At 48.2% G+C, this 24,158-nt stretch overlaps 1 protein-coding gene across 1 annotated transcript in view; it reads left to right on the top strand.

Moving 5' to 3' along the window:
* Positions 1 to 24,158, top strand: part of SRGAP3 (SLIT-ROBO Rho GTPase activating protein 3) — a 258,372-nt gene that overhangs the window by 215,486 nt on the left and 18,728 nt on the right. The window contains 7 exon segments of the mRNA XM_077751539.1: positions 3,172 to 3,217; positions 4,327 to 4,387; positions 6,147 to 6,224; positions 15,596 to 15,730; positions 19,044 to 19,132; positions 19,300 to 19,544; positions 22,365 to 22,444. Coding sequence (XP_077607665.1) covers positions 3,172 to 3,217; positions 4,327 to 4,387; positions 6,147 to 6,224; positions 15,596 to 15,730; positions 19,044 to 19,132; positions 19,300 to 19,544; positions 22,365 to 22,444 — 734 coding nt within the window.

Here is a 24,158-nt window from a genome sequence, read left to right as displayed (position 1 = left end):
CCATGGGGGGAGCAGGGGAGAGGGTCCCTGCCAGTTATTTGAGAGCCCTCCATTATCCAGCAAAGATACTTCCTGCAGCAAAGAAGGCTGGTGTCAGGCAGGAGAAAACTAAATGCTCTTGGGCTTTGCTGGCGATTTTGGAGTACTGGAAACTGCCCTTGCTCGGTGTACCCTCCTCTGTCCTGACAGGCTGCACACGGGGCCTGCAGGATGGGGTGGGGTGGGGCAGGCATGGGACCAGGTAGGCAGAGCCAGCCTGGGTCCCAGAGCTGTCTCTGCCGGTGAGCTGAGTTCTGGGGAAAGCTCCAGAAGGGGACAGCGGAACATTAGGGCACCAGTTGGGACTGCCCCGGGGCAGGGAACAGCAAGGGCTGCTTTAGGATGCCTAAAGGTGAGGCACGGAGGACCCCAGAAGGAGGGCTGCCACTGTTCGGAGGGGACCCAGAATGAGCAGTTTGCCATCCAACAGGCCATGGGAGACGCAGCTGCGTGAAGAGTCGTTTCTTTATCGCCCTTCCTGTCTCCACCAAGACTTCTCAGTCCACCCTTACCCTCAGAAAAGCCACTTTCCTTAGCTAAGAGGGGACCAAAAGGCACATTAGCTATTCTCCCTGCCTTCAAGGAGCATATAGGGGCGCTCAGGAGGTTTTTAGCACAGAAAGCTAAGGCCATTCAGGTTGCGCACTCTGTGAATTACTGCCTGCTCGCAAGTTCCGGGGGAGCCCAGAGCCAGAAGAGCCAGGAGCGGTGAACACAGGAGACTTCTGCAGGCGTGTGGGCGTGTGACAAAAGGAAAGGAATAAAGCAGAGAGGAGCCGGACACAAGTCCCTGAGAGGAGGAAGACCATGGTCAGAGACAGGCCTTCCCGGATTTACCCAGCTCTTTGGAAACGGGTCATCAGTCAGGGCACTTGGAAGGAACTGACTCTCATTCATCGGGACTTGAAAATTCCGTGTTCTGTTTAATGAAATAGTCTTTGAATAGAGAGCTCCTGCGTAAAGTATGTGACGGCCACCTACTCTGACCTTCTTCCCCCTGAACTCCTTCAACTGCACGTTTGCCCCCAGAGGTAATGACCCTGAGAAGCCAACACAGTCTTATTCTAAATCCACTGTCAGTGCTGCAGTCAGTCAGCGTTCCTTACAGCCGGTAGCACGGCCCTGGTCGCTGGTGCCCAGACTTCGTATTAGAATGGACACCCTGGTCATCGTAAGGAAAAGCGTCCTTCCGTTCAGCGCCGCAACACCCCGGAGGTAGAAAACGGCAAGAGGCATGAGCTACCGAGGGGCTGGCTGCCTGGCTCTGAAAACCCACCTAACGCATGTCACATTGCTGGAGTAAGTGCACAGCATCTAACTCAGGGGACTCGGAACAATGACACTCATTTGGCCGGAAAAAAATATATATGGTCTGTTTGTCAGCCATGATGTCATTTCTTCACAGCCACACTGTACTTATGCCACAAGCTGTCAGAGCAGTTCCACAGACTCTTCCGTGTGCCTGCTATGCTAGGCGGTGTGTGGACGCACTTACACGCAGCAGGGGCTGGCCCTCAAGGATTATTAACTTTTGGAGAATGAGAAAGTCCTTCAACCTTTGTGAATGGAATGTAATTTTCTCTTATGATTCACATGCTGTCTGGAAGATTCCACGTGATTGGAGAATACCCAGCTTTGAAATGCCAAGCCCGCGGAAGGCTTTTCAGTAAAATAACATCCCTGGGACTCCGTGATTATGAGGGCCTAGCCAGATGAGAAAGCATCCCCAGGTTAAGAATGATGGATGCATTGATAGATTTCTAGGATCCTCAGAATGGACCCTTTTCAACATCTCAGCCAGAAGGAAACCCAGTTTTTACTACAAATTTTGAAGCCATTTAAATGTTATTTGTTCCACCCAGCCAGAAGGGAACTCAATTTTTATTATAAATTTTGAAGCCCATTTAAATTGTATTATAAATTTTTGGAGGAAGAGCCCTCACCCCATTTCTGTACAATGAGAATATTAATTACCTACCTCGTGCACATATGATGCAATCAAATGAGCTAATAGATGCCATGCTTCTATAGAGTACTCCTGGCACACAGTATGTGCTGTGGAAATACTAGCCCTTATTGTTGCCATTAGCTTTTAGGAGATTGCTCATAGCATCCCACCTGACGGGCTGTTTGCTCTGGCATTCAGGTCATTTTAGCCAACATCTAATTCTAGTGGTTTAGATGCTGGGGACTGGACAGATGACACCAGCTCGAAGGCATCCATCCCCCACTGTCTCAGGTCAGCCTCTCAAGGAGCCTGGGTGAGACGTGGCTCCCACGCCAGAGCCTGACTGCTGCACACATGGAAGAAAGAACAGACCGTGCTCCCCTGAAAATGGGTGGCCACAGTGCAAGTAAAGGCTCCAGTGCTACCCGCAAGGTCATAATGACGTTTTGACTCTCTACTGCGCTCCCTCCCCCAGGCCTTTCTCAGCTTTGGGATTCCCTGAAGTATTCTCAGTGCCAGTGTGAGGGTCAGGGGGTAGGAAGGAGAGCAAAGCCTATGGATACATACCCAGGAAGAGGTACCCAGGGTGTTTGGTTGGAAAGCATGGGAAGCTGTTCGAATGTGGAATCAGGTGGGATCCCGTTGGGCTGTATCCACAAGGCGCCTAAGAAACGCAATCTTGGTACAATTAACTTTTTACTAAGAATGAGCTTTCCTGAATTGACTTCCAGGGGCAGTGTTACAGCAGATGCCAGAAGGTGTGTGTCCCTCCTTTTTGTGGGCATCTGGGCTAAGCTTAAGGTGTCTTAGGTGGGCCCTTGCCCTTTGGTGAATAAACAGCCCCCGTGTTGAGGAGAAGCTAAATGTGGGATGAGGAAGGTGCTCAGTACACACCACCCCTGTGCTTGACAAGGACTGCTAGAGCGCCTTTGCCACCTGGTGTCCGAGGCAGGCACCCTGGGAGGCTGGCGGGGGGCAGGGCGCGAGCTCCCGCAAGGCCCTGAGGCGCAGGGGGGCCCTCCCCATCGGCAGACTGGCCGGCAGTCTCCCCAGGACCGTTGCTGGCTGCCATTGCATTTCGGCGTTCACGGACTCTGAAGGATCTGCCTACTCTCACTGATCTTACTCCTGCATAATCTTTTCTTTTTCTCCTGCTCTGCTGCCTGTTTATTTTTTGTTATCAGAGGAAGAAGAAATGCTCGAACCAGGAACCAGGTATTTACTAGAAAGGTCCGTTAGCTCCATTCCACTGAATGGAACCTGTCTTTAGTACTGACTTCTAGAGCAGGGCCCACCTCGCCTATTGCCACAGGGCCCGTTTTACTATCCTCTCCCTGACTGTAGCTAATCAAGGAGTGAATTCACGGGGGTGGGGGGCGGTGTGGAGGAGCCCCAAAGGCATCAAAATCTGTGGGTGTTTTCTGTCCCTTTACGAGAGCATATTACATTTGCCTTATTGTTTCCTCACCCGAGGAGGCTAGTAATTTAACTTGGCCCCTTTTAAAGGCAATTTAAAAATGATTTTATGTTATTTAAGTGACCTGAAATAACAGAGAGATCAACCAATCATGGAATCCAAGAGAAAACTACCCCTTGCCTAGCTCTTTGTGGCTGTGGGCCCATCTAGGAAGATGTAATTGAAAGTACATTCACCACCTCCCCCACCGACGTGTATATTTACAGCTACGTCTGATGCAGCCTTTTTGACTAAGGTTGACCACTCAGTGGTCAATGGCTGATTCCAGAACTTTTCCTCCTAACATGTTTATTGTGGAACAAAGCATCTGCATGGGTGTTTAGATTGGAACCTCGGGAGTAGACCTGGCCTTCCTTTCTCAGAGCTCCAAAGAACCCTTGGGGCCATCCTTATTTCCCATAGTGCGTTCTTCTTAATTCAGGCATCAGATAACTGCCATGCTAGAGGACGTCTTTGAATCCTGCCCTTTTATGCTTGAGCGCTGGGAAGGTAGGGTTGAGTGGGGCAACATGGAGTGAAGGCAGAGCTCCCCAAGAGCAAACTCCAGCCCTATCCGTGCAGTGGGTTCCCTCCCCTTCCCTGATGTGCCTGTCAAGCCTCCCGAACCCTGATTTCTTCCCAGCTGAGTAAGAAGACAAGAGCATTTCTTTAAAATTATCATAGCTATGCCTTTTCTGCACGTAACTGGAGATTTTCTATTTTAACCGTTGGTGGAGACTTTAGGATTAGCAACGCCTTGCTTATTTTCCTACTAATCCGATGGTACTAATATTCTGGCTTGAGTTTGTAATCTGTGTCTGCAATGTCGTTTTTCCTCTGCTGGCTGCCATGCCCAGTACAACTCACAATTTTTTTTCTTAAGGATTCAGGACAAGCTATACCACTCGTAGTCGAGAGCTGCATCCGGTACATCAATTTATACGGTAAGCTCGATCTTGGGGCCGTGTTCTCAGCTCTCTCCAGAACAGGTGCTGGGCTGTTCTCAGAGGAAATGAGACTCTCAGAGGAAATGAGACTTCATCTTGGAAGGCTTCCTGTTACTGCCCTGCTTCCTAGAGAGAATATGTTTCTTGCCACGGCTGCTGTGCTGAGTGCTCTTCTGAGCTCATCGGCCCGGGGACAGAAGGCAGTGGTTAAGAGGACCCAGGAACTAGGAGGACCGGGGATCAGGGAAGGCATGGCTAGGAGAACCATAGAAGTTCCTTCCCCTCTCCTGCCCCACCTCAGAGTGCTGTGCTGTGAGCACTGAACGTAGCCAGCCAGTCAGTTAGCAGGTTGACTGCAGTATGCTCCATAAAGGAAATCTGGGGTCTGGGAGTTGCCAGGCACTCCCTGCGCTTCATTTGTGCTTCCATCTTTTCATTCATTCACTCCTCCAAAAATATATTTTCAGAATGCATAGCAGGCGCTGCTCTGACAATGGGAAGGAATACAGCAGTTGAATGACTAAGACGGGTGAGGCGCGGGCCTTAGGTAGCTTACATTACCAATGAGAAGGGCGAGGAAATAAACATAAGTAAATGATACAGGTTCATTAATGGTAATGCCTAGAAACTAATTAAAAAGCGCTAGAGAATGTCTGAAGGACAGCAGGGCTGCTTTGGCGAAGGAGGCGAGGAGAAACATGACTGAGGGTGACACTTGAGTAGGGAGGCCAGCCATGCAGTCTCCAGTGGGGAGCACCGCAAGTAGAAAGGTCTAAGAAGGAAGGCAAGTGTGACCTGATGGGGAGGAGCCAGGACGATTGGATACAAGACACAGGTGGTAGAAATTTGCTACTGGTTAAGGAAAGACCCAAACAAGCTTTTACTGAGCACGTAGTATGTACAGACCAAACTTGGACTAAAGCCCGCCTTTTAGAGGTAAACACGTTTCTAAATAACAATGTGGAGAGTTGTTTTATATAGAAAAACTGAATGTGAGGGAAAAGATCACAGTCACCCCATTACTCCCCATTTAAGATGAGAGAGGCCCCTTTAACCCCTTCAATTCTATAGTTCATAATCCTATGTCATTTACTATTATGTCAGGTATCAAGGCCTCCTCTTTGTTATAGTCTTGTAGAAAGATATTAAAAAAAGAGATTGTTCTTCTTTAATGAGTTAATGTCCCCCAAACTCCTTGATCCCAGGCCAGCATGCACTCTGGACTGCAGCTTTTCTGGAAGGAAGAAGATATCTGTGTAGGTAGGGGGTGGTAGTGGTTGAGTGAGTGGTATTAATCATTCTCGTTCAAAATCTCTGTGGCTGTTACACTGAAAATGGCACTTGTAAACTCAGGCCAAGGTACTCAGTATCAGTGTACCTGGTGAACTTGGTAGGCAAAGTGCCTGTTGGTTAAATTGGAAGTTATTCACTGGTCCTGGGTTGATGTAAACCTCTTGTGGCCTTTTCCTTCAAGCCCTGAAAAGAGATCACAGACGTATGAAGCAAGATGCCTCAGAGTATTTTGGCCACAGCTGAAGTTCATTGCAAAGACTACATTTGGGCTTCTGCCAAGAGATCGTTATTGGGAATGACTCTTGAAGAAGAATGGTGGTATAAACATTACAATGTTAAAAAAAAAAAAAAATGGTGGGATAAAGAGACAAGCAATGGGAAGGTTCATCAATGTTTCCAAGTGATCTGATGAGCTCAAGGCATCATGGCATTTTGTGTTTCTTTGTTCCTTTCTTTCTTTTAGGACTCCAGCAGCAAGGGATCTTCCGAGTGCCAGGATCTCAGGTTGAAGTCAATGACATAAAGAATTCCTTTGAGAGAGGTAGGTGCAGAGTATCCATCTCAAGCTTGTGTCCAGAGGAAGCCAGGATGGGTGGTGTTTGTCTTAGAGTCAGCAGTGTGCCGGGGCTGGTGCGTAGCAACATCTCTTTCCAAGTTTGCGTTGAGTGCCTTCACCTTAGTAGCTTGAAATCAGCCAAGGCAGGAGTATTTACACCACAGAAGTTGGCAAACGCTAAGATCTTTTCTCTGTCTTTTTCCCTCCAAGGAATTAGCTGTAAAGCCTTTACCAGCACCTGAGTGACTTTGTCTAGTGACTGTAAAGTAGTTGCTGGGAAAGAGGGTCTAGTAAAGCACTCGAAATTATGATAGGAGTCTCTGAAGGCTGCTGAGACTTTTAGAGAACTTGAAAGGACACAGGTAACACTGAGTGGCTTTTAGAATATCCTAATGCTTGGGTTTTTAAAACTTAAATTAAATTAATTTTTATTTTTTAATTTACATCCAAGCTAGTTAGCGNGCCAGTTTACATTCCCACCAACAGTGTAGGAGGGTGCCCGATTCTCCCCATCTTTGCCAGCATCCATACTCTCCTGATTTGTTCATTTTAGCCACTCTGACTGGCGTGAGGTGGTATCTCAGTGTGGTTTTGGTTTGTATTTTCCTGATGTTGATTGACGCTGAGTATCGTTTCATGTGTCTGTTGGCCATCTGGATGTCCTCTTTCCCTCCCAGTTTTTATATTATTTTTGCTTCCCTTCCTTTATGTTCATTTGTTTTGTATCTTAAATTCCACATATGAATGAAGTCATATGATACTTGCCTTTCTCTGACTAATTTCGCTTAGCATAATACCCTCTGGTCCCATCTACATTGCAAATAGCAAGATTTCATTCTTTTTGATTGCTGAGTAATACTCCATTATATATATAATGGTGTGGTATATATCTATATGCCACATCTTCTTTATCCACTCATTCATCAATGGACATTTGGGGTCTTTCCATACTTTAGTTATTGTTGATAGCACTGCTATAAACATTGAGGTGAATGTGCCCCTTTGAAACAGCACCCCTGTATCCCTTGGATAAATACCTAGTCATGCAATTGCTGGGTCATAGGGTAGTTCTATTTTTAAGTTTTTGAGGAACCTCCATACTGTTTTCCAGAGGGGCTGCGCCAGTTTGCATTCCCACCAGCCGTGCAAAAGAGATCCTTTCTCCACATCCTCGCCGACATCTGTTGTTCCCTGAGTTGTTAATGTTAGCCACTCTGACTGGTGTGAAGTGGTATCTCATGGTGGTTTTGATTTGTATTTCCCTGAGGATGAGTGATGTTGAGCAGGTTTTCATGTGTCTGGTCTAATGCTTAGTTTTTTATGCAGTGTTTTGGCCCCCCAAAAATTGAGAACCCCATTCCCAAACCCATTTTCCTGTAACATATCACATCCCAGTTTACAAAACACTTTTTTATCCTTTCTTTTACATAATCTTCCTACAGTCTTGGGAGGTATTTGGTTTGTCCCTGTTGGCTGTGCTCTGAACATGCCTGTCCCTGGGCTCCAGGCCTGGATTCTCCCTACTCATTGCTGGGCTTCCTCTAGAGGGGCTGCCTCTTAAGCATACTAACCCCTGAGTCCATCCTGAGGTCTAGCTCTCGAGTAGAGGAAACACTCTGTCCGCCCCAGCCAGACACTGCTGTAGCCCCCAGCACAGACCTCTGGGGCCCTTGGCACTTGGGCCTCACACCAGGTTTAGAGAGCAGGGTTTGGCTGGATGTGGTGCTCGGCAGCCTTCTAATGTCCCGAGGAGCTTGTTTTGGAGCCTGCTTCTGGACCACGGGCACCTAGAACCCGGAAGCCGCAGAACGCCCCTGTTCCAAGCTCCTACTCATGCATTTATTCATCCTCCCAAAAACCATGCATTCATCATGCCCTACACCGGGCTAGGGAGTGGGCTAGGGCCTCGAAACACAACAGGAACAAAAGATAGTCATGACTAGTAGGGAGCCAGTTGAGCAAACAGACAACAGAGTAAGCTTTGGATGGTATGGGAACCCTTAGCCCAGCTTGGATGGGGCGGGGAGGGGTAGTAAAGCCAGAGAAGTCTTCCTCGAGGAGGAAAAGCTCAAGCTGGGGCTTAACGAGTAAAAGCCTAAAAAAGCAGGGAAAGTGCATTCCAGACTAAGGGAACAGCATATGCAAAGGCCAGAAAGCAAGAGGTATCTCCCATCAGCCTCGCTGATGGGAGGGTCAGTCATCATTCTCGGAGCATCTCTTGACAACACTGGACAGCCCAATCCAAAGTTTTGTTTCTTCCATTTCCCCCAAACCCCCTGCTGTCCTGTGTTCACTGTAAATCACCAGAACCATGGTCTGAAATCTTTGCTGGTTCCATCCTCCTGGACCCTTCCCCTCACGCAGAATTCCTTGAGTGTCATGGCTGAACTCACTGCCCGTTGCTTCCAGCCTGGTGACTGCCACTGCCTCAAATTTCCCTGCTTCTCTCTGTTCTGTAAGCAACTCTCTTGTACCAGGAAGCCTGGCCCTATCCCCACCCCAAGAGCACTGCTTTCTTTCCTTCTTGAATGTGGTTCTCTGAGGTCAGTGCCTTCTGTCACTTGCTTGGGTGCCTTGCAGGGGTGATGTACAGTTTAAGACTTCTCTGTTCCGAAGAGGCCTTGGATCGCCCCACTGGGCAGAGATCACCTGATCCAAATCTCAGCTACCAAAATGTTTTCTGCTTTTCCTTTGCCTCAAATATGCAGTCAGCTCCTCTAGTTCTTTCCATCATTCCAAACTGAATCTCATTCTTGTGACAGCTGGGGCTTTCTGCTCCACCTAAGCTTATCATGAACCATGGCTTATTCTACAAAAAANTTTTTTAAAAAAAAAAAAAAAAAAAAAAAAAAAAATTAGTTCCTGGAATGTCTCTTTCAGAAAAGTCAGTTCCTGGCTTCTCTGGGCTGGCTAGTGCCCAGATCTCCCACTTACTCTTTTCTGTTTCTTCATGTTCGCCAACAAACTGCCCTGGGTTTGGCTCCTTGCCCAGCTGACCCTCAGGGTCACCTCTGCCTCTCCTGAAACTTTCTCTGCACCCTGGCAACCAGGTGGCAAACCTAGGGTGGTTCAGTATTTCTCTTAGCCCCCACTGCTCCGTCCCACACACTCTGACTTGTGACTGAATTTCCTCTCAAAACCAGCACGTTGTTATGTTTTATTTGTTAAAATGCAAGTCCCCTAGTCCCTGCAGGGTGCCTGTCCTTTGCCATTTGTTCGAGATCCAGGTCTTTTTCTTCCTTGGCCCCCTTCTTTCTCTCTCGGGTGAAGTTTTTGCCTGCATTCCTTGTATGAGGCTGTTCAAAGGAGCACAGATCTGTTTTCTTTAAGATTCTGAAAAATGGCAACATGTAGGAAAATCATTCTTGGCTTATTATGCCTAAGCCCACTTTCTTTTTCTTCTGACATGAGTCAGCCAGGGTTTTAGTCGAGCTGGTGATGATAATGATATGATTTTTTTAAAATGTTTATTTTTGAGAGAGAGAGTGAGACAAAGCATGAGCAGCGTAGGGGCAGAGAGAGAGGGAGACACAGAATCCTTAGGCTCCAGGCTCTGAGCTGTCAGCACAGAGCCTGATGCGGGGCTCAAACCCACAAACTGTGAGATCATGACCTTAACCAAGTCAGACACTTAACCAACTGAGCCAGCCAGGTGTCCCTAATGATGTGCTTCTTTGCTGTCAGCAAACCTTAAACTCATCACTCAAGTTTTGTGATCTTTCTGTAATCTGACAAAATGAAGAGGAAATACCACAAAAAGGCAGGAAAGTGGCAGCCCTGCCGCGGAGAGCCATGCTGGCCTCTTGTGTCTCAGGCCAGTTTCCCTGGACAAACTGTTTTCTCCCCCACCAACCAATCCACTGTCCCCTTTGCAGGTAACAATGAGGGGGCGGCCAGGGGTCTCTCCTTATTTGGAGGGGTGGCTGGAAGGGGAGTCCATGGCCTTGTCAGCCTGTGCAGGTCAGGACAGGGTTTGGATTTGAGGCTGAAGTCACGGCATGTAGAGTCGGACACATTTGAGACGTGGCCCTTCAGAGATCTGTTTCCTGCCCGAGGGAGACGCTGGGAGGGGTTGTCATGGTGAGGAGCCTCAGCACAGGCTTAGGAAGGCCTGTGGCCACAGAGATGCCCTTGTGNCCCTGTGTGGCAGCAGGTTTCCTCAGAGTCTGTTAAGCACCCACTGTGTGCGCTCTGCCCTGGGTGCAGCCCTGCCGTAAAGCGCCTGGCGATGCCCAGGTGACCTGGCCGAGAGTGCCATAGGCAGGGCTGTTGGGTAACACTTCTAGCATCCCCGGGACATTAGCTAGCCAAGCATGAGCGCAGCTTTCTCTCAGACTTGCCTAGGATTTTAGCTATAATTCTCCTCCCGGAGGAAGCCCTCATTCCAGTGAACCATCCCATTCATCCTGAACTCTGGAATTCGAGTCATTTCTGGAACCAGAATGGACTCACCTTGTAGAAAGCCAAAGGCCTACACCAGGAAGAGAGGATATTTGGATGGTTCCTTTTATGGCCTTCTGAGAGGAAGAGGAAGAGCAAATGGTGTGTGTGTGTGTGTGTGTGTGTGTGCGCACATGTTACGTACATATATGGTGTGTATATATAAAGTCCATATGTTAATTGTGCATGACAAGGAGAGCTAACATGCAATATGGAGGAAAAATCCATGTGCTTTTGAATCATGAGAGCACAGGGTAACATGTGGTAAATAATAGGGAAAGAGCTCATTTGAACCTGTCTGGTTCTTCACAGGGACCTCAAGGGCAGCTGCGGAACGGAGGGGCTGAGGAGGGGGTGCAGACCTCTCCTCCCAGCTCATCTAAGATAGCTTTGTTTTGTTTATTTTTATTTTTTTAAGTTTATTTATATATTTTTGAGAGAGAGAGAGAGAGAGAGAGAGAGCATGAGTGGAGGAGGGGCAGAGAGTGGGGGAGGGAGAGAATCCCAAACAGGTTCCGCACCGTCAACGCAGAGCCCGGCAGACATGGGGCTCGGTCCCATCAGCTGTGAGATCCTGACCTGAGCCGAAATCACGAATTGGACACTTCGACCGAGCCACCCAGGTGCCCCTAAGACAGCTTTGTTTTATATGTTGAACAGAGAAATTTTTTCTTAGAAAAATTTTCTAAGAAAAATCTACCCTCTTTCTAAAAAATTTTTTGAATGTTTATTCATCTTTGAGAGACAGAGCATGAGCAGGGGAGGGGCAGAGAGAGGGGGAGACACAGTTTGAAGCAGGCTTCAGGCTCCGAGCTGTCAGCCAAGAGCGCAACGCGGGGCTCAGACCTACCAACGGCGAGATCATGACCTGAGCTGAAGTCAGCCACTTAACCAGCTGAGCCCCCCATACGCCCCTAGGATCCTACCTTTAAGGAGGGAGGGAGGGAGAGAGGAAGACAGGCCTGCAAGCAGACAGATCAGCTTGAAAACCAGTGGTAAAAAGGAGAACGTCTCCCAGGCATTACTACGAGACCTGGGGCTGCCAGGGTCTGTTCTCACTGTGTGAATGTGGGCAAATCGCTTCGCTTGTTGGGCCCTCAGCTTTCTTGCAGGAGAGAATGGTAGTGTTGGAACCATGCCTTCCCCGTGCCATGCAGTGCTGTCGTGAGGACTAAGAGAGATCACGTGTGTGAATGTGCTTCTCACTTGAGAAGTGCTTTGTCAGTATAGGCACTGATTTTTTATGTTTTCCTCTCTTCCTTCCCTGCAAGGAGTTCTTCTCTCCTCCTGTGGGGGTAGCTGACCGACGGAACATTGGTGTCTCTGCCACCATATACAGTCAGTCAGGCTGGGCACCACGCACGGGAGCCCAGGCAAGGAGGGCAGGTGGGAGCTGAACTCTGGCTCATGCTCTGTAAGCCACAAGACCTGGCTCAGGAAGGAAGCGGGCGGGGTCTCTCTAATTTGCACTACAGCATGTTGGGGCTGGCTGAGGCCTTGGCAGTGACATGCATTCTTTTTCTATGGAGGTGGAGAAAAGGGATCCAAGTATGCATTTCCAGCTCTGCTCCTCACTGCTTGCCAATCTTAGAACAGTCTGTGGGCTGCTCTGGGAGAAGGAGGAAAAGCTCGCTGTGCAGACATCTGTCAGCACCTTCAGAGAGCTGTTAGATTGCTCCACGCTCCCTTTCATCTCCTCTCGTGGAAACTCGGGGTGATCTAGCTGAGCAGCCCTTGATTAAATAGAAAAGTGCTGCCCTTCTGAAATATCACTGTCCCCTGTCCAAGTGGCAAAAATTTGAAAGATTTGACAGCACTCCATGGGCAGGACTGTGGAAAAGAAGCATTGTCCTGTGTTGCCAAGTAGGAGTATAGTGCAGGCCCAGTGGGGAGAGAATTTGTCTCTATCTAATGAAACTATGTATACATATGCTCTTTGACCCACAATCCCACTTCTAGGACATGACCAGAGACACACCTCCACAAATACAAAAACACCTGCACAAGGCTATTTGTGGAGGCATTATTTGTAATAATGAAAGGTTGGAAAGAAGCCACACGTCATGGGAGATTGGCTGACTAAATCATGGTCGATCCATGAAATAGAGTACTTTGCAGCCGTTTAAAAAAAAAAGAAGAGGGGCGCCTGGGTGGCTTAGTCGGTTAAGCGTCCGACTTTCGCTCAGGTCATGATCTCGCGGTTCGTGGGTTCGGGCCCCGCGTCGGGCTCTGTGCTGACTGCCAGCTCGGAGCCTGGAGCCTGTTTCAGTCTGTGACTCCCTCTCTCTCTGACCCTCCCCTGCTCTCGCTGTCTCTCTCTCTCTCTCCTAGAAATAAATAAAACATAAAAAAAATTTTTTTTTTAAAAAGAAGAATCAGGAGGATCTCTATGAACTGATATGGAGGGATTTGTAGTGTTTATTGTGAAGCAAAGAAACAAGTGTATGCAGCAATATTGTATACTGCTTACATTTGTGGAAAAAGTGAAGGGAAATAATAAATTCGTATGTATGTTATTTACTTAAGAGGGCAAACCAGCAACTAATGAAAATGGTCAAATGTAAGGTATGGAGGGAAGAAGGATAAGAGTAGGACTTGTCTGCATGCAACTTTTCGTGTGTTTTTGGCTTTTGGACAATTTAAATGCTTTATATTTTCAAAATTACACATTTTTTAAAAAAAGGATTTCTAAAAAAAAAAAATCAATCCCTGAAATTGAATAGAAGTAGAAACAAGCTGTGTATCGAATTGATCATCACACAAAGAGTAACTTTTGGACATATGCGCTGGTCATACATTTTTAACAGCTTTATTGAGTTAGATACCATAAAGCTCACCCATTTTTAAAGTGCACACATTAGTCATTTTAGTGTATTTACAGAGATGTATGATCATCACCCTAATTCAATATCAGAAATTTTCATCATTCTCAAAAGGAACCGTGTCCCCATTTGTAGTCACTTGCTATACCGCCTATATCTCAGCCCCCCACAGTAGGCAAGCACTAATCTACTTTCTGTCTTCTGACCATACGTCTTTAGTGGGATACATTCTTAGAACTAAATCTACCCCCCTCAAAAAAAAAAAAAAACCCTGCAAAGAAATCTTAAATTTTATAGTGGTGATGTTGCTATTCAAATTTCCAAACTGTGTTATGTATATTGTAGAATAAAGCAGATACAATGTTAATGTTATTCAGAACCAAAATTTTCACTAAGAAAAATGAAGTGCAAATATAAAATAAAGTAAGGCAAAGATAAAATTGTATGTTAAATATGAATTGGAAATAACTATGTGAACTCATGAAAAAATGATATGTAGTCTTGCTCTATCTCCTGAAAAGGTTTAGCAGCTCTCTGTAGCACTCCGTTACCAATGAGCACACCTGGAGCTTAGATCTTGGTTTCTAATTACCATTCCCTACGAAAAGCAAACAGATCTCCTTGGAGCAATGTTTGATTCCAGATCTGGGTCAAGGAAGGTACAAGGTGATCAGTGGACATCTTTTGTGCCATAAAGCAAGGAAGTGCTCAGTGGAGGTCACATATAAAGGACATTTGTCCCTGGCAAAATTAGAGACAATCTGAGCATTCCAGAGAATAGTGATAATAATGGATTATGACACATTGAATTAGAAATTACCAAAACAATCCCTTAAAGATGCTAAATAATAACAATAATAAGTAGAAGAGTAAGTGAACATGGGGAAACCTCTTCTTTATGGAAGAATGCCAGCTAATAAATGTAGAAGAAATTAGAAAATCACCATTTTGCAACCGCAGGATAATAATTGATTCAGGCAAAAATCATCAGTGGATGTTAACGTGTTAACACCAGTAGGTGAAACATGTTGAGCACAATGACATGTACATAGATCACTTGTCTACTTCAAATATAGTTTATATTCTATACTTATTTTTACAAAAGGAAAGTAAACCTTTGCAGTGCAGAAATCTAGAGGTCACTCAATCCACTGATCACACTTAGTACCACCAGTAGCAAGACAGGCTGATATTATGTGCCTCTGGATACAATCAGGTGTCTACAACACTCATGTACGATTTTTGCCAAAAATGTTTAACTTAAATCAAATCTTGAGGAGACAGTAAGACAAATCCAGGGTGGGAGGCATCCTATAAGGCAACTGGCCTAGACTCTTCAGAAGGGGCAATATTCTAAAAAAGCTACGACAAAAAAACATATTGAGGTCTCTTTTACATTCAAAAGACTAAGGTGGGGCACCAGGTGGCTTCGTTGGTTAAGTGTCTGACTCTTGATTTTGGTGCAGGTTATGATTTCATGGTTGTGAGATCAAGCCCTATGTCCATGCTGGGCATGGAGCCTGCTTAAGATTCTCTCTCTCCTTCTCCCTCTGCCTCCCCCCACCCCCAAAAATGAATAAATAAATAAAATAAACATAAGACTAAGGAGTCATAACAACCAAATGAATTGTGGGAATGTTGATTAGATCTTAGCTCTTGAAAAAAATCTATGAAAGACATGGGGAAATTGGGAATGTCTGAATGTACATGAGATGGTGTTTTGGAACCATTGTTAATTTTTTCTTAGATGTCATGATACCGTGTGGTTATGTAGGAGAATATCCTTATTCTTAGGAGAAATGGATTGAAGTATTTAGCAGTGATGTGTTATGATGTCTACAAAATACCCTCAAATCATCGAGAAATAATAAATACAAGTAAAGAAAGCACGCAGATATGGCCGAAGATGAGTGTAAGTTAATGAGTGTGAGTGGTGACGGATGCTCAGTGTTTTAGTTTTACAGTATTTCCATAGATTTTAATATTTTCAAAACTAGTTACAGGGAGAAGGGCTGGGCCAGGCCATCCCTCCTGCCATCAGCACAGGCCCCCCCCCCTTACCCAGCTGAGTCATCACCTACTGTTTCTTCTCAGGTGAAGATCCCCTTGTGGATGATCAAAATGAACGTGATATCAATTCAGTTGCTGGTGTTTTAAAACTGTATTTCCGAGGACTGGAAAATCCACTCTTTCCTAAGGAAAGGTTTCAAGATTTGATATCTACTATTAGTAAGTATTTCCCAGGTGGAATGGTGGAATGACCCGCACTCTGTGACATATCTTTATTGAAGTTGTACTATGGGCTCATCGCTGTGAAGGGAGGGGGGTGCTACCAAAGAAGCAGTATGGTCGTTGTTCACATAGAACTTAAAAGCTAGTTGTAGAGATAACAGGATACTGGAAAATGGCATGGTACAGCCCTGGGTATGAATGGCGCTTAGAGAAGAGGCAGAGGAAGGCTTGGTTTTGCAGATCGCAGCTGAGGGAGGGATGTGAGCAGAGCCTTCCAGGAGGAGCAGACAGAGTATCCTGGGACGAGTTTGGGGGGACACAGACCAATGGGACCAGCGGAAGGGTGTCCCAGCCGGTGCATATGGTGCAAGAGGCTGGAGGGTAAAACAGAGCAAGAGAGGTGAGACCTTGCAAGGATTTGGAGCCTTTCCCCTTGGGTGATGGGGACCCACAGAGGGCTTGGGAGTCAGGCCAGCCCAATGACATACAAGGAAAATGGTGAAAATAAGTTGACTGTGGGCTTCTTCCAAAGTCACGAGCCATATCTTGACAGGTATTTCTATGGATGAAGGCGAGAGCCCAATCTAGGGGGCTGAAGTAAAGGCACCTTGACTGTAAGATGGCCAAACCCAAGGCAACACTTTGGGAATTTTTAAACATAAACTTTTAAATATTACAATATGGAAATCTTAGTGTTTCAGAATAAACTCTTTAATTGATTTACGGAAAATTGCCCCACACCCAGTGTTATGAGCGATACTTCTCACAGTGCTCTGAGAGAGATTTGCAGCCAGGAAAGGGCCCCTGGGGGCTGGAGGCTTCAAGCCTCTTACCTGCCTGATGTAAAAGAGCCTTCCTCTGCCCTTCCACCCTCCACACTACCTCCTGCTCATCTTTTCAGATCCACTTCTAGCTGTAAATCACCCTCAAAAATTCCAGACCACGGGGGCACCCGGGTGGCTCAGTCAGTTGAGACTGAGCCCTGAGCTGGGCTCTGCACGGGGCGTGGAGCCTGCTTAAGATTCTCTCTCTCTCCTCTTTCCCTCTAACCCTCTCCTGCTTGCATCTATGTGCTTGCTTGCTCGCTCTCCCCACCTCCCTCCCTCTCCCTCTCACTCCCTCTTCCTGACCCTCTCTCTCCCTTCATCCCTCTCCCTCTCTCAAAAAAAGAAAGAAAGCAAGGAAAGAAAGAAAGAAATTCATTCCAGGCCACAAGGGCCCAGCCCAGTCTGAGCCCCATGTCACATGCTCAGCTAGTGTTTCCAGAAGCCACATTAGTCTAGTTCCTGAGCAGAGCCCTGAGCAGACAAGGTGGTTCACCTCTGGTACAAGCTCAGAACATCACATACCATGGATCGCACCTCACATCACACTGTGGAAAAAGAAATCCCTTCTCATTTCCCTCCCAAACGCTGTGATTACTTCAAGGAGAAAATTCAAGGAGAAAATTCCAGAGGTCCGTCTCCCTTCTAAACACAGAGAGGGGGCCTCCGTCTGACATGTTTGTACAGTACGATGCCTACCTGTAATTTAGTAATTTGTTTTGCTTTCATTGTCTATTTTTATGCTACCTCCTAATTATAGCAAGTGTTCCTGGTTTCCCATTTACAGAGGGAGGTAAACTTTCCTTTTTAAATAAGTGGATTTAAGAAAAAAATGTATTTAAGTGGAGGTGGTACTGGGGCGGTGATGACTGAAGCTAAGGACACGGAGCAGCCTGGATCGAGGGCAATGGAATCAATAAAGGTCCAGAAACTCTTAGTTCTGTGGGGGGCTTGGCCACGGCTTCTCAGTGCCAGACTCTGAAGGTAGGCTAGAGTGTGCTGGGCAGAGTAGAGAGACCACCAGTGCGTACAAAGGCCCAGAGGCAGGAAGGCCCTCTGTGAGAGGGAGATGGTGGATAGGGCAGCCTAGCCAGGGGTTCTCAGGGGGGACACTATTGGTATTTAGGGGAGTGCAGTGCCTTGCTGTGTGTCCCATACATTCAGGACACTTGACGCCTTGGCCCCTGGATCCGAAATGCACCCTGCAGTCACTGTGACAACCCCCAAGGATGCCCCATAGAATCGTAAATGTCTAGAAGTGTGCACTACCACCTCATTTGAGAAACATGGCTCTGTATCATCTTCAGATACTCCAGGAAGGGGTAGCAGCTGAGAGGTGAGACAGGCGAGGTTCGCTCAAGCCCCATGGTGAAAAGCCTGGGGTACAGAGGAAAAACCAGAGAAGTCGCATTTTATTTTTTTTTCAAGTTTATTTATTTATTTTGAGAGAGTGTGTGTGAGCAGGGGAGGGGCAACGAGAGAGAGACGGAATCCCAAGCAGGCTCCGTGCTGTCAGTGAAGAGCGCGAGGCACGACTTGAACTCACAGACCGTGAGATCATGACCGGAGCCAAAACCAAGAGCCGGACGGTTAACTGACTGAGCCACCCAGGCGCCCTAAGAGAGGTTGCACTTTAAAAGGAACGTGCTGACAGGTGTGGAGGCTGCAGAGAGGGGCTGTGTGAGAAAAACATGTTTTCTGAGAAAGAACCTGGCATAGGCTTGCGCACTGGCCCTGCAGACAAACGTCGGAGCTCTGGTGCTCACCCTCCAGGCCAGCTTTCCCCCTGCACACCCTCTCCACCAGGCAAACCCACACAGCACTTCTCTCTACCACGCCCAATTTGCTGCTCCCACCCCTGGCCTGACTGATACAAATACCAATGTCTCTGCCTAGGACTGACCTGAAGACGGGGGTGGGCGGTCCGATCGCAAGCATCTGCGAGGCCCGTTGGCCAATACATAGCTCTCGAGTTGGTTATTTAGTCGACCCTCATTTCCAGCCTACTTTGCACCGTGCCTGTGTTTCGCAGGCGTCAGGTGACAGAAACTCAGCCTACACCGGCGTCGTTCATAAAAGGGAATGTACTGGGGCGCCTGGGTGGCTTAGTCGGTTAAGCGTCCGACTTTCGCTTAGGTCATGATCTCGCGGTTCGTGGGTTCGAGCCCCGCGTTGGGCTCTGTGCTGACTGCCAGCTCAGAGCCTGGAGCCTGTTTCATTCTGTGATTCCCTCTCTCTCTGACCCTCCCCTGCTCACGCTGTCTGTCTCTCTCTCTCCTAAAAATAAATAAAACATTAAAAACATTAAAAAAATAAAAACAAATTAAAAAAAGGGAATGTACTGACTCACATTCTTGCCCTGTGTGGCCACGTCAGGGTCACCTATCAATCCCCAGAACCACGTGGACTGATTGAGGAGCAAATGTTGGTTGTACTTGGCTCTCTGAGGACGAAAGACAGCCTGAAAAGCCCCCTTTATGTTACAGAACTGGAGAACCCGGCTGAGAGGGTGCACCAGATCCAGCAAATCCTCATCACCCTTCCCCGCGTGGTCCTAGTGGTCATNGGCCGGGGGGTGGGGGGGGGCCCTCTTTGCCTCAGCTCTGGCCTCCTTTGGGAGGGGGTGTCCTGAGGCTTCTGCAGGTGCAAAACAGAACATGGAACCCTCCTGGAGTTGAGTAGAGCCCTCAAAAGACAGAACCCACAGGGGGGAAGATTCACCTTTCTCGGGTGACTTGTGAGTACCTCCTTTCTTGTAGCCTCTCGCAGTATAGCGACGAGAACATGATGGACCCCTACAACCTGGCCATCTGCTTCGGGCCCACCCTCATGCACATCCCTGACGGGCAGGACCCCGTATCCTGCCAGGCACACGTCAATGAAGTCATCAAAACCATCATCATCCATCATGAAGCCATCTTCCCCAGCCCCCGGGAGCTAGAGGGACCTGTGTATGAAAAATGCATGGCTGGAGGGGAAGAATATTGGTAAGATTCCATTCCTCTTAATATTATTATTATCACCGTCGCTGTTGTTTTTGCGGTTGACAGGAACAGTAAGAAACCCTTCGATTTTCTTACTGCTTTATTGTCTGTACTCCCATATGCATTTCCTCATTTGAGCTTTGCTGCAGCTTTATACAAGACATAGTTACATCAGCCAGGACTCTCTCGGTTTGAAAGAGACAGAGCTACAACTCAAACTGGGCTAAGCTAAGTGGGAATCTATTGGTTTACTTAACTAAAAAGTCTAGGATTACGACTTCAGGTATAGCTGGATCCAGGGGTTCAACTGTTATTATCAGGAATTCATCCTGTAACCCGCAGCCCCTGGCTCTGCTTTCTTCTGCATTGGCTTCATTCTCAGGCAGCCTCTCCGTTGGTGGCTTCAGGAAGGCATATGGTAACTCCAGATTTACGAGAACATTCTCTCAGCATCCCCAGTGGAAAAAGACCTTCTCTTTCTCAAGTGTCCCAAAATAAATCCAAGAAGTATATCCCCTTGCTGAGGCATGGGTCTGGTGAGCTAATCCCATTAGTTAGAAGATGCAAAGCTGTCAAGGGCCAGATGTGTCTCAAGCCCTTCGGAGGCAGCAGGGGACTGGATAGTAATCCCCGCCTCAGCCTCTTGAGAAACAATTTCCCTTTTCCAGACAAAGTGAGGTCACATTTTCCAGACAAAGTGAGTTCACATTCTTTGAGAGCTCCGGGCCAGGTCAGCACTTGACAGTGGGTACCTGTGTGTCCCTGGTACCACACAAGGTCTTGGGAGAAAAATTTAGAACCTAATCAAAATCAGGGCAGACCACCTTCCCCAGACTAAGACCGTAAAACGTGGCGAAGAAAGGACGTTTTTTTTTTACATGTGGAGGGGACAGGAGAACAGAACCCCACCTGACAGAGACCCGTCAGAGGGTTCCTATTCATTCTTTATTCTCAATCCCGGACGACGCACAGCTGTATATTAGGTGTTACCCACACTGCTTTCCGCTAGGGGCCCACAGGGGAGTTTGTCTCTGGGTTATCAAAGCGTTCCTGAACTCTTGACTCACTTCAAAGAAGAGACACTCCGGCCCCTTTGTTTCCTCCCCGTCCCCCATAGAAATGTGGGCCCGGCTGGCTTGCAGTCACAGCCCTGGAGTAGGCTTTCTGTGAGGCTCCGGGAGCAAGTCTGTCCCCGTTCCTTCCGTAACAGAGACATTAAACAGCCAGCAAGCACACTTTCTGGACAAAGAAAGCTTTTCACGCAGCGTTTGCCATCGTTACCACTTCTCTTTTCTTGCCGCAGTATAATATAATTTGTGTTCTGGGAAGGGTCCTCAAGATCGGTTGTACTTACCGAAGAACAATATCCAATAACCACACTTTCCTCAATCTCATTTGTGTCTCATGAGGAAGGAAAACTATTACGTTGGAAGCATTTGCAAAGCCAAAAGGGGGGATTTGGCCGAGGGTCTCCTTGGAGTGGACAACGTTCATTCATTCAGTTAGACAAATGGTTGCCGAGTGTCTGCCCTGGGCCAGGCCCTGGGCAGGGGGGCAGGGATGTAACCCGAGCAGGATTAACCCCTGATGCAGGGAGCTTTGGTGGAGGAGGAAACCGGCAGCTCCAGAAGTGAGGCTCCTTGAGCCGATGTAGCGAGGTCAGGAAGGGCTTCCTGGAGGAAACTTAACTGAGGTGGGATGGACTGGAGTCAGCCAGGTGAGGAGTGGGCAAAGAATGTTCTGGACTTGGAGCGTTCCGTACAATGGACGGTGGTTCCGTGTGGCCAGAGTGTTGCCTGTGTCAAGGGAATGGTGAGGGAGAATGCTTCACAGGCCAGCAGGAGCCAGGTTATGAAAGGTCTTAAACAAGCCAGTGTGCCAAGTCTGGACCTTATTATCCAGGAGGCAATGGAGAATTTTCATAATGAAGCTCATGTTCTTTCAAATGGCATTGCAAATGTCACCTCCTCTGAGAAGCCCTCCCTGACCACCCTATGCAGGTCCCCTCAGCTGTTCTTGTCTCTGCTCATTTGTTCCTACATAACACATTTTGGCTTGTAGCAGTTTTATTTCCTGGCCCACGAGGGCAGAGTCTGTGTCCACCTTCCCCATCAGTGCGTCTCTCCTACCTCCCACAGTGCCTGGCATATATTAGGACTCCATCAATGGCTCAGTCAAAAAAAACTGACTAGGTGAATAAACTGTGGCCTGAAGAAGCTTATAATCTAGCAAGGGGTAGCAGCTGGCGAAGTTCTCCCGGTGCATTAATACCCAGATCCGACCGGCCTGGATTCAGGCCACCCATCCCCATGCCCGTCACGGCTGCCAGCCTGCTTGTACTGCCTGGGCTGGGCTTGTGCACACAGCATTGTGAGGCACCCGGAGAGCCCTGCTCCTTGGGAGCTTCCCTCCAGCTCGCTCAGTGCGTCACCTCCTCTGTGAGACCCGGAAGGAGGCTCGGGGAATGTCTCGCGGCACTTCCATAATCCCTTTCTGTTCTGGCCCGTGGTCCTTCTCAGGATAAATGCCAGGGTTTTACGGTGCCCTCTGGGTCTTACAGGACGCCTAGGAATTGGCAGCCCAGCAAATTCCAGGGCTGGGGGGAGCAGGGGGAGGTTACTCGGGATGGCTTTCCATTGAGGGGGCTGGGAGTGGTTTTCTATTAGGAGTGTCTGTGGGTGGTCAGAGGGATACGACAAGACAGCGCAGGCTCGCGGCTGACCTGGGTCAAGTGCAGAGCTGGGCTGGGCGGCACTTGCAGGAAGCTGAGGACTGTGTGAGGGTGCAAAGCCCAACGAGTCCCCTTCCCGTGTTTCCTTGCAGTGACAGTCCACATAGCGAGCCAGGGACTATCGATGAAGTTGACCATGACAATGGCACGGAGCCTCACACCAGTGACGAAGGTGAGTGAGGGGGACTCTGGGGCCAAGGAACTCACCCGGGGCCTTGCATGCCGACTCGGGCCTGCGCAACCGCTGGGCTGGCCCGCACACCCGCTCCAGCTTTGCCAGCCAGCACCCTGTCCTCCAGAATAGAGGGCGGCCCAGAAAGACACCGGAGACAGGGCCACCCCCGTCACCACGCTCCTGCCGGCCTGTCTCCTCCCTTTCTGTGTCCTGCCTGGCCCGAATGTAAATCCTAAGTGACAAGAGTTTGCTGCGTAGGAAGCATGCGTTGTCCCCTGTCCGTCCCCAGCCAGGGATCTGTGCTGGCACTTGAGGTACTTCAGTGAAGGACACGTGAGTCATTGAGGAGCTCCCAGTCTCGTTACCACGTTGGGGGCAGCTCCCCATGACACACAGAAATTATGCCCAGTGACAGCTGTGTCCCCAGTGTGGGGGCGCCTCAAAGATGAAGCTGAGCAGTGATGACCCAGGGAAGTGCTGGAGGGAGACAGGGAAAGGCTGGCCTGGGCTTTGAGGGACTCGTTGGACACTCCACCCCTTCTAGAGAAGGAGAAGAGAGTTGGGGAAACTGAACCGTGTAGACAAGCATTGGGATAATACGGGCCCAGTGCCAGTGAACCCATTAGATAGAACAGACACAGAGCCCGGGCCCATGGTACATTTAAGGACCCCTGAAAATGTTTTGGTGTCATTTAAAATAGTGAGAAAAAAGGAATATGATCCAGTCTGGATTGTATTCATCTTTGTACCAATGCAGTTATAAAATATAATTTTTAACTTTTTTTTTTACATGGAGGAAGGGACCCAGGCAAGAAGCAAAAGTTCTTGGGGCCCATGAAAGTCATAACATAATCCTGTGTAGACCAAGCGTAGCCCTCCTTTCTCCCGCTGATGGTTTTACTTTTTAAAAATCGTTATTTAGCAGCTTTCTTCTGGGCTTCTGCGTTTCCCTTTGGGACAGTCCCAGGCCCTGTTGCCAGGAGAGCTGGTATGTTCTCAGGTGTGGTTTCTGGGAGCTGGTAAAAGACCCCGCAAGACTGATAGGGAGGTTTTCACATGCTAGTAGGGCTGCTGCACTTGCTAACGACAGATACTCCAAGTCAAAGTGCCTTAAGCGTTAAAGGCCTCAGATCATACACCTGAAAAATCCCAGGTTAGGTATAGCTTCAGGCATGGCTGGATCCAGGAGCTTAGTTGGTCTTCCTAGGAGTTTGTCTCCATCTTCCTGTTCTGCTTCCCTGTGTGTTGGCTTCGTTCTCACGTAGGATCTCCCTGGGTGGTGGTCTTTGGCATTTCCAGGCTTTCACTGTGCTTTCATCCAAAGTCCCAGTAGAAAAGAGCTTCCTTTTCATCATGGTCCCAAGAAAGCTCCTGGGTAGAGTCTCATCAGACTGCCTTGAGGCACGTACCCAGCCAAGGACCAATCTCTGTGGCCCACGAGGGAGCTCACGAGTCAGGCCTGAGCCACGGCTGTGGAGGAGCAGATCTGGGTGTAACGCTCAGCTCTGCCAGAATCCGCAGAGGCCAGAGCCGTCCTGAGCTGAGGACGCTGCCCTGCAGAGCCTTTGCCGGGAGATGTGAAGGCTGCCACCGTGTGCGTGTTGACAGCGACTTGCGCTTCTCTTTCCTTCTTTTCTGTCTCCTGTCCTGCTGCCTCCGGCTCTCCCTCTCCCTTCTTGCTGTCTCCATCTGTTGCTTTATTTCTGCGTGT

Source organism: Crocuta crocuta, unplaced genomic scaffold (genome assembly GCF_008692635.1).
Source record: "Crocuta crocuta isolate KB4526 unplaced genomic scaffold, BGI_CrCroc_1.0 scaffold69, whole genome shotgun sequence".
Taxonomy (NCBI): domain Eukaryota; kingdom Metazoa; phylum Chordata; class Mammalia; order Carnivora; family Hyaenidae; genus Crocuta; species Crocuta crocuta.
The sequence above is the reverse complement of the archived record's forward strand: the minus strand, read 5'-3'. Positions and strand labels throughout refer to the sequence as shown.